At 42.1% G+C, this 9,957-nt stretch overlaps 1 protein-coding gene across 1 annotated transcript in view; it reads left to right on the forward strand.

Moving 5' to 3' along the window:
* The window catches only part of SLC2A12 (solute carrier family 2 member 12), a 31,969-nt gene extending 25,139 nt beyond the window's left edge, over positions 1 to 6,830 (forward strand). Inside the window, exons 3-5 of the mRNA XM_021540661.3 lie at positions 1,245 to 1,367; positions 3,570 to 3,702; positions 4,989 to 6,830. Coding sequence (XP_021396336.2) covers positions 1,245 to 1,367; positions 3,570 to 3,702; positions 4,989 to 5,079 — 347 coding nt within the window. The 3' untranslated portion in view covers positions 5,080 to 6,830. The remainder of the gene's footprint in view (positions 1 to 1,244; positions 1,368 to 3,569; positions 3,703 to 4,988) is intronic.
* The last annotated feature ends 3,127 nt before the right edge of the window (positions 6,831 to 9,957 follow it).

Genomic DNA, 9,957 nt, shown 5'->3' on the forward strand with positions numbered 1-9,957 from the left:
ATGGAGGCTGTGTTATGGCCACTTGACTATGCCCAACAGGATTAGGCCATTATGAAATGTGGTTTTGATTCTCTGTAATAAAATTATCATTCTTCTGGATCACTCCCATGGTGGGAGTGAAGCTTTTAAAATTTCTCTTTAAGAAATATAAAAAACTGGGCCAAGTCCACAAAAAAAAAATTAATTCAAATCTGTAGTACTAAGTAATCTAGAATTTGCTCAAATCTGCACTGTTGACTCTAAACTTGGGGGGATTTTCCCCATTTAATCTAGTCCTTTTTAGTTTCCTCTTGGAGCACCATTTTTTCTCTACCTTTACCAGTGAACCACACTTGGACATACAGGAGCTTGGTTTTAAAATGTATCTTTTAGACTGCCCAGTGCAAGTGTTCTGGGTAAACTCCTATCTGTCATTTTGCAGACAAAACATCATAGATGAGCAATTTATAATCGCCAAGGGTCTGAAGACACAGCTCATCTATGTGGACCTTGCTGCTCTTGTACCAGACATGTGCTAACCCACAACCTCTCCACACAGCAACCTCTTGCTAATGCATCTTGCTTGCCAACAAAAGGAGAGGGTGGAGCAGATTTTTGGCTGGGCCTTGGTTTTGTTTGTATATGGGTTTTTGTTAATTTGTTTTCTGATAATCAGGAACAGTAAAAAATGTGTCTTTTTTTTTTGTTTGTTTGTTTTTTTTGCTCTTGCTATCAAGGTTTGCTTTTGGGAGCTAGCAGCACCAGTATTTAGATCACCTGTGACATGGTGTGGCGTGACATGAACGAGTCAAAAATCAGTCTCCAAAATCACTCTCTCTTCATTTATACCTTAGCAATCTCATTTATGTGGGGCAGAGAGCTGGAACTGCAAACATAGTTCAGTGTGGCAGGTTGATTTATAAGGTGGCAGAAACACACAGTGCCCCTCTGAGGCTGAAGACTGCTTTGGGTTGCTGCCCCACTTCCATTAGTGCTATGTCACTCAAGAGTTATTTAGTCAGAACTCGCTTTCATACCCAGATGTGCAGTCAGAGCTCACCTCCCCAGTCCAGTGCCACCTGTCACTGGCTCAGGCACCCACTGGACAGGGATGAAGGGATGATGACCTGAGGTGATGCTGATTGCTTCACATGCTGCCTAACCCCCTATTCTTTTAGGTGGCCTCACCTGAATCCATGGTCTACCTAGACTTACAGCAAGGAGAGCCATCCTTCCAAATAAACATTTTTTTCCTTGTATTTCAGTGTCCTGGTTGGTCCTGAGTGAAATTTTCCCTGGTGGGATCAGAGGACGGGCCATGGCTTTGACATCTAGCATGAACTGGGGTATAAATCTCCTCATCTCCTTGACGTTTTTGACTGTAACTGGTAAGATTTCTCCATGTACTTGCAAGTTGATATTCTCCTAGTGGGCAAATTAAGTTTTTCTTATACAAAAGTATTGCTAAAATTGCAGCTGTGAAAGCCCAGGAGACAAGGTCTCTGTTTAGGTGCTGGTGTAACTTCACCATTCCCACCACATCTTTCCTTGTGCCAGTAACTTCAGCCCCACAGAGCTGGCTGTCAGACCTTGCATATCCACGCCACAGGCTGTGTCTTAAAACGCCATTGCCTTGGTAGGCTAAAAATACACAGTGTTTAGGATTAAGTCCTGCATCTTTTGAAATCAATGCAAGTTCTGTTCTACATCAGATGACAGCTTTTCTGATCAGACATAAACACAATCCCATTTAATTAATTCCTTTTCACAGGAATGTCTTGGCTTTCAGAAAACTTTCTTTAGAAAAAAAATTATCTTTGTGAGGTAAAAGCCTTTTACATTTGAATGTAAGAAAGTACATGCCTACCATGTATGACTTCTAATGATAATCAAAGGGGAAGGTTAAATGCTGATGCTGAAATTTATTGGTTAGCAAATTTATTTTTCTAATTTTATATTATATGAGGCTTTGAAAATTTTAGTTTTCAGTCTTATTGTGAGGAAAATATGTGCTAAAAATCAAAATATATAAGAAAGCTGAAATTCCAGGTTTTCCTTACATCTACATTACTCTCCACCAGAAGCAGACAATCAACTCACAAAAAGTCAAGGTAGTTTTCACCCATTAGATGTTTTTCGAGACAGATTTGAAAATGAATGTGATCTGTAATTAAAATGGGTTTCACATTTGCATTTTCTCCACCCCCCCCCCAAAAAAAAAAAAAAACCAACAAAAAACCAAAAAATAAAACAAGAGAGAGAGAGATAGAAAAAACACATTCTCCTTCCTGAGTACTATCTTGATTAAAGCTAGGAAAAATATGACAGGTAAAGTTCACTGTGGTCACACTCTCAATTTAATTGGATCAAGGGTCTTCTTCAAAAGGAAACCATCCAGTTACTCCCACTCGCTGCCCATCAGTTTGTGTCACAGGACTGCACTCCTGAACCGCACAAGCTTTTGGGCAAAACCAAATGAGAAAATGCATATTGTAGGCAGACCGGCTGCCAACACTTGCTCAGTCCTTGGACCAGACCTGAGTTATTCCTAAGGAAATGTCCCCAAAACCACCTAGTGCAGACCTCAGGTGTTCAGTGTCAGCTGTTTCACCGGGAGGTCCCCACTTGTCATGCAGTGCTACTTGTTAATGCGCATCTTGCTGTTATCCTGGTCTCAGTTTCAAAGTCTGTAAAGCCCCAGTAACTCCCTTGGCTTAACTGGGTCTAATCTGGATTTATGAAAGTGCAAGTACAAGAAAATATGCATTCCTAGTCTATGGTGGAAAGGCAGGATTGGGAATTCTGTTGTCAAATGAATACATATGGTGGTCAGAGTAGCCAGCAGCATCTGCACGTAGCTGCTGGTGCAGAGGTACCAGCTGGATCAGAAGCTTCATCTACAATTTTCAGCTCATGACACAACTGACAAATGTCTCAACTGTCCAGGTTTATGTTAGCAGGGAAAAGGGCTAAGGGGGCTGCAGCACACTGTTGGGTTTGTACAAACTTTAATTTTCAGGGGCTGCAGAGTGCATCCCTTGGCCAGAGGTCTACCTGCCCCTGGGCTGTAGGCTCAGAAAACCACTAATTCTTGGATGCTCCATTAAGAGTTCACTCTTGGATCACTTTCTGGCACAGCACCCGTGACTCGCAGTGGAAATGCTGGGCACTGACAGGTGGGGAGGATTAGCTGGAGACAACTGTAATAGTGTGAAAAATGCTTGGATTTACTCCAAGAAAGAATGTGCACCAAAACCAGACACAGGCAAAAATCCAAGGCATTCATGATCCCCCCTGCCTTCCCACAAACCAGTAACAATGGCTACTCACTGTTTTCATCCAGAGTGATTGCAAATAAAATAAACCAATAGGTTCATGCTAAGTGGACCAATATGAACTCATTATTTTCTTTCATAAGGACTATTAGAAAAAGCAAAGCCACTCTTATTTTTCAATATATGTGAGCTAAGAATAGCAGCCTGGCTTCTTTCTAACTTCTCCTGTGCATTAGGGGCCTTATAAAATACATCAACAGGAAGAAAAATTGCGGTATTTGAAAATTAAAAAAGACATGTTTTCTTCCTTTGTAGAGCTCATTGGCTTGTCCTGGGTGTGCTTCATTTACACAGCAATGAGTCTAGCATCACTGGCTTTTGTTATCATGTTTATACCAGAGACAAAAGGATGCTCCTTGGAGCAAATATCCATGGAACTAGCTAAACAGTAAGTACCAAGCATGTGTCTGCATCCCCCAAGTGTCAGAGGGACAAAGCCTTTCAGCATCACATATTAAAACAAAAAAAAAAGAAAAAGAAACTATTGAAAAAAATGAAACTATTGGGGAAAAAGGAAACTAAAGGAAAATTCAGATTGTCTCAAGGCTTGAGCTTGCACATGTTGATCTCAGCAGCCAACCAAACATTTTGTTGGTGCTGAAGGACTGGCCCTAAAGGCAAGGTATTTTTTGAGCACCCCTTTGAGGACCTGCAGCCAAGCCTGGCTCCCCAACACTTTTGCTGTCCTGGATGGGAGGGTGACTCTGATCTTGCATTTAGGACTGTGTGTTTTGGGTTGCATGCAGAAAATGGGAGGGCAAGACCCTGTATTTCAAATTGGCTTGTTCTGGATGTCACTTCATGGCTCCATATGGATTTTGATAGCTGCTGTTAAATGAGCTTTTCTTATGTCTTTACTGAATGCTGTAGACAGGTGAGGGTCAGTCTCTTCTCCCAAGCAACAAGTGACAGGACAAGAAGGTCTCAAATTGCATCAGGGGAGGATTAGATTGGATATTAGGAAAGAATTCTTTACTGAAGGGGTGGTAAGGTGTTGGAAGAGGCTTCCCTGGGAAGTGGTGATATCATCATCACTGGAAACGTTAAAAAATTATCTAGATCTGGTACTTGGGGACATGGTATCATGGTGAAGATAGCAGTGTTCAGTTAAGAGCTGGACTTGATTACTTTAGAGGCCTTTTTTGACCTCCAAAATAAAAAATAATAATAAACTAACCTACACGTCTAGATACTTTATTTTGGCAGTTAAAGTAATTATTATGTGAACATCTTACTATCATCCTGTATTTGTATTTTTTAGATTACAGGAGAATATTTGCAACTCAGCCAGGCTTGAAGGAGCTTGTTTATAGACCAATTAGTGCACGGACTAAGCACTGTGCTGCCGGTGCCCCTCGGGCTGTCCCTTCCCCTCCTCTTAGGGATCCATCCCTGCCGGGCGGAGCGTGCGGCGGGGCCGCCCCCGCGCGGCAGGCGGGGGAGCGCCGGCACCGCCGGAGCATCCCGGGGCGTCCCGGAGCATCCCAGAGCATCCCGGAGCGTCCCGGAGCGTCCCGGGGCGTCCCGGGGCATCCCGGGTGCCGGGGTGGCTCTGAGGGGTGCGCTCTCCCGTCCTGCCGGGCCCCGATCCCCGCGCTCAGTGTGTGCCGCTGGGAGAGCGCGCTGCCGGCCGCCTGCAGTGGCCAACGTGTGCGGGGTTTTGTGCTTCTGCAGGAAATACGTGAGGACGCCCTTGTGCGGGGTGAGCCAGCGCAGAGAGAAACTGGTGGAACTTGCCGAGAGAGAAAAAGAGCAACTCTACTAGACGCGGGGCAAGCAAAGCAGCCTTCACCAAGAGACTGATTAAACAAAACGAAGATGCTTTGTGATGCTCACACTCTTATGGGGCATGTGGTATCGTTATTATACACAAGATATTATCTCTTTTATTTCTTGGTAGTACTTCTTTTAGCGGCAGTTTACAGCCAACATTAAAGAATGTTACAGTTTATGACTAACTGGAAATCTAGACTCTGTTTTAAACCAACATCCCTCAGATCCCCTGAGGTTACTCACCTCTTGCATACAGGAGGTGAATGGAAATTGGAATATTGCACACAAATCTCCTATTCATATTCAACTACAGTTCAGTCTGGAAGAAGTGCAAAGAAGAATCGGGATGCCAGGAAGAAGAAAGAGTCTCAACAGGAGGAGCCTACCAAAGACAGGTCTGTTTAGGCTAGCAAAAATGGGGCTGAAAAGGGTTAACTGTTGGCAAGTTAGGGAAAACAATGCTATGGAAAAAATGCTATGTTCAATGCTGTGTCCAAATGGACAACTATGGAATGCAAAAGATGACATTAGTGCAGAACTACTGGATATAAACTTTTTATAAATTAATTTAGGATTCAGCTTAACAAGATCTGAAAAAAGATCTTGTTCAGATGAACTTAATTATTTATAACGCAGAGCACAGTCAACTTGTAAGAGGAATTTTACATAAATTTTCTCAGTAGGGCCAGGATTCAGTGACCTCAGAAATACCCTTCAGAAAGCATTGTCAGATTGTTTAATGTGGGACACTAAATGTGTCACTCTCTACAACTCTCTTAACTAACCAGGTGGAGGTAGGCCTGTTCTTCCAGGCAATCAGTGACAGACTGAGAGGAACTGGCCTCAAGTTGCACCAGGTGAGGTCCAGGCTGGGTATCTGGAAGAATTTTTTCACTGAAAGGGCAGTTAAGCACTGGAATGGGCTGCCCAGGGAGGTGGTGGAGTCATCCTCTCTGGAAGTGTTCCAGAATCAACTGGATGTGGCACTTAGTGCTGTGGTTTAGTTGGCATGGTGGTATTTAGTCAAAGACTGAACTCATTGATATTTGAGCTCATTTCCAACCTTATGGATTCTATAATAAAGTAATCTAAACTGATGATGGCCTTACAGAAGAGAAAAGAGGATTTCTTTGGCCTCTCATTTCCAGGAAAGTTGGAAACTGAAGGTACCAGAGTTGATGTCAAAATAAACAGGACACACTAGACTGACTTTTGGATTCAGAAAGTGAGAATTGTGGTACATGGCAGCACACAGAGAATTCAAGAAGGAAATGTAATCACTGCAGATCATAAATTATGTCCAGTTCTTGGTTATTGCTTAGCAAGTGTATCCTAAAGTACTCAACAAGTCTCTACAAAGGGTTATTCATATGGCTCCCATAAAAGAACATTGGTATTTTTTTCTTAGTGGGTTAATAGATGTTGTTAGAGTGATCAGTAGATAAATATATATTAGCAGATAAATAAATGGTTCCTTGTTTAAAGAAAAAAAAAAACCAAAACAGAGCATGCTTTAAAAGCATGTTGGCTGTCTCTGTAGCCACAAAGTGGCATTTCTTCCAGCATTTCTTTGAGGCAGCTGGAAGACTGACAGAGTCAGCTGGAGTGCAGATACTAGTTTGAACTAAGCACATGATCCCACTTTATTTGCTGTCTCATAGCATTAAAACCACCTGACTATGTTCTGCACTAAAGGAAAAGTGACTTACTGGCACAAATAAAGTTTTACTTCTGAGCAAAGCAGATCAGTTCCAATCAGATTCTCACACGGTTGCATTTCTAGATACTGACATCACAGACTTGTATGCACAAGTCTAGTCAAGACAGTGAGCTCATGTTCAAGACCTGAAAACAAACTATTGAAGCCAAGGCCATTATTTGCCTGAAGTCACAAAACATTTAGCTACCTCAGGATGAGAGCCTTAATTTTATAGCACTGATGTCTATGAAAATCTCTTCACTTGCTTCGTGTTTATGCTGGAGGACAGTTATCAGCATTATGCATTCTACTGAGTCAACTTCAGAATCAGAAATACAAAGGTGACTCTGGGTAGTCTTCCAAATATGCTGCCAACATTATTATTATACTAACAAGTGCCTGGGATTAAATCCAGTAATATTCAGTGTTACTGTATTTTAAGACTATATTGCAGGAAATTAATCAATTTCCTGATCCTGGACTTTACCAGGTAGTGGACTATTTGCATTTCCTTTTGTGTCCCCATTTGCTCTGGCTGGTACTCTTTTCTGATAGCTGCCTCCAGATAGCAGATGTTTGCACATACAATCCAAGTCTGTACTGGCTTTTAATTGCTATTACATTGTATTTAGTGAAAGGGGCTTCTGCAAAATCCTTCTCAGCATTGCAGCTTTCCAGACACCTCTGCTGTAATAAATTTTCTGAATGTTCTTACAGAAACAAATTTAACTTAGAACATACCATAGAAATTGTCTCCCCAGTTTACAGGTTTTGGGCTCATTGCAAGCTCTTCTAAACTTTTTCCATGCACACCTATTTAGTGCAGAAACAAATAAATAAAAATGCCATATTCCTGAAGAAGGGATAGTTTCAATACTGGTTTTACTGATGAGACAGTGATAGACCTTCAGATAACTCCTACAAGTCATGATGTTGTAGTCAAGGATTTTAAAAATTATTATAGCTACAGTCTCAATTGTAGTCTTACAGACTTAGCCTTATATAGCCTGTAAATGTAGCCATAATTGTACAGTCTTTTATAACAAAGCCTGCATATCTGATGACACAGAGCTGGCACTCACCATCTCATCAGCTATGAAAATAAAAGAGAAAAAAGGATACATTTTACAAATCACATCCCTGGATCTCTGAAGCACTCCATAAAGAAATTTGTCCCAGATCTAAAATTATTCAGTACCTTCATCAATGGACTGGATTACAGAACAGAATATGCTTATTAAATATGCAGGCAACACTAAGCTGGGAAAGACTGGGTTGGAATTCAAAACTTTGCAAATACGTGAAAAAAAGCAGCATACAATTCTGATAACGAAAGCACAAATTTCCCTGGTAACACTAACTGCAAGTCTGAGAATGATAAAATGGTGCTAGAAATTGCAGGAAAAGTTCCAGTAGCTGTGACAACCCACAAGCCAGCAATGAGTCAGAGTTATCAATCTACTACCCTTAGTGGGGTGTATAAATAGAATCAACCCTTCTCTGTAAAGAATGTGAAATGAACTTTTTATGGCACTGCCAGTGCTACAGCCGAGCACTGTAGGGAGTTTTGCATGGGATCCACCTGGAGAAATCAGGGACAGATGAACAGTGCTCTAGGAAACTTGGTCACTGAGGAAGGAATGACTGACAGGTAAGTTTATCCAAAGCATTGCTTCCCACACTGGAGGTGAGAGCCAACATGCTGGGACACACTGGCCTGGATCTTCTATTGAGCATGCAGGAGTTAGTAGTGAGAACCTGGGTGGAGGCAGCACAACAAAGCAAAGGCAAAAATGCTAACTGGTGATGATGGGAAAGGGGAGCTGTGTGTGCACACAGGAGAAAGCATCAGCAGCAGGTCCTATTCCAAACTGAGGTGGGGACCTACCTATTTAGAGCAGTAGGAAAAGGAGTGATAGCTCTCAGAATAAGCATACACCAGCTGATGCCCTCCATCATATGTTTTATAATGTAGTTTTCATAGTTTGAGGCTCCCTTAGAGCGCTAGAAGGACAGGTGGGCATACATTTCAAGGGATTTCTTATTTGCTATTATTCTTTTCAGTATTACCCTGCAAATTTGGTAGTGTGCTTTTTGGCTCTGTTATGGATTGTTACAAAGGCTTCAAGCTGCTAGCATGGATCTAGGAAGCACTTCAAAAGAACCAGTGCCCATTTTAATACATTGCAGCTCATTATTAGCTTTCATTTTTATTCTAAGAGACAGATTTCACACTACGTGACAGTACTAACAAAGCAAAATGTTCCTCTTTCTCCACAGATAAATTTAGGAGACACATATGCTTCATAAAAGCTCCAGATATTCACTGGTAGCACTCAAGAGCTTTGTAATTTGATTTGAAGAGGCAAGCCTAATCTACGACAGCTATTGTAGTTGTAATGGCCAAATCCTCATTCATCAGTTTGGGACTACACTTTGTCCCTAAAACCCATTACAATTTTGATCATTGTTCAAATACCTTCCGATTTTCCCTTTTTAAAATTGTAGTAATAATAACTAGTGTTCCCTAATGGTGGTTTGTTCATTGCTCTTTGACTATGTACAAAATCCTTATTTACGTCACGAGTGCCAAGGTCCACATTATTTGACACAAACTGGAAAACTTAGGTGTACCAAGCTTTCCTACACATAGCATGCTATATTGAATTCCCTGACTATTTAACACAACTTCATAATTTCATAGTTATAAGCCCTCTTAGAAGCTCAAGAAGTGGGCCCATGCAAATCTCATGTGCAAGGCCAAGTGCAGGATGCTGCATGTTGGTCCAGGCAACCCCTTGTATCAACACAGGCTGGGAATGAACAGACCGAGAGCAGCCATGCCCAGAAGGACTTGGGAGTTCTGGTCGATGAGAGGCTGGACATGACCCAGCAATGTGCACTTGGATCCCGAAGAGCCAATTCTATCCTGGGCTGCATCCAAAGCAACATGGCCAGCAGGATGAGGGAGGGGATTCTGTCCCTCTGCTCCGGTGAGACCCCACCTGCTGTGCTGCATCCAGCTCTGGATGGACCTGCTGGAATCAGTCCAGAGGAGGCCACCAAGGTGATGAGAGGGATGGAACCCATATCCTTCGAGGAAAGGCTGAGAGAATTGGAATTGTTATCTGGAAACAAAGAAAGAGAAGACCTGTGACTTGCCACTACCTG

Source organism: Lonchura striata, chromosome 3, assembly GCF_046129695.1.
Source record: "Lonchura striata isolate bLonStr1 chromosome 3, bLonStr1.mat, whole genome shotgun sequence".
NCBI lineage: Eukaryota > Metazoa > Chordata > Aves > Passeriformes > Estrildidae > Lonchura > Lonchura striata.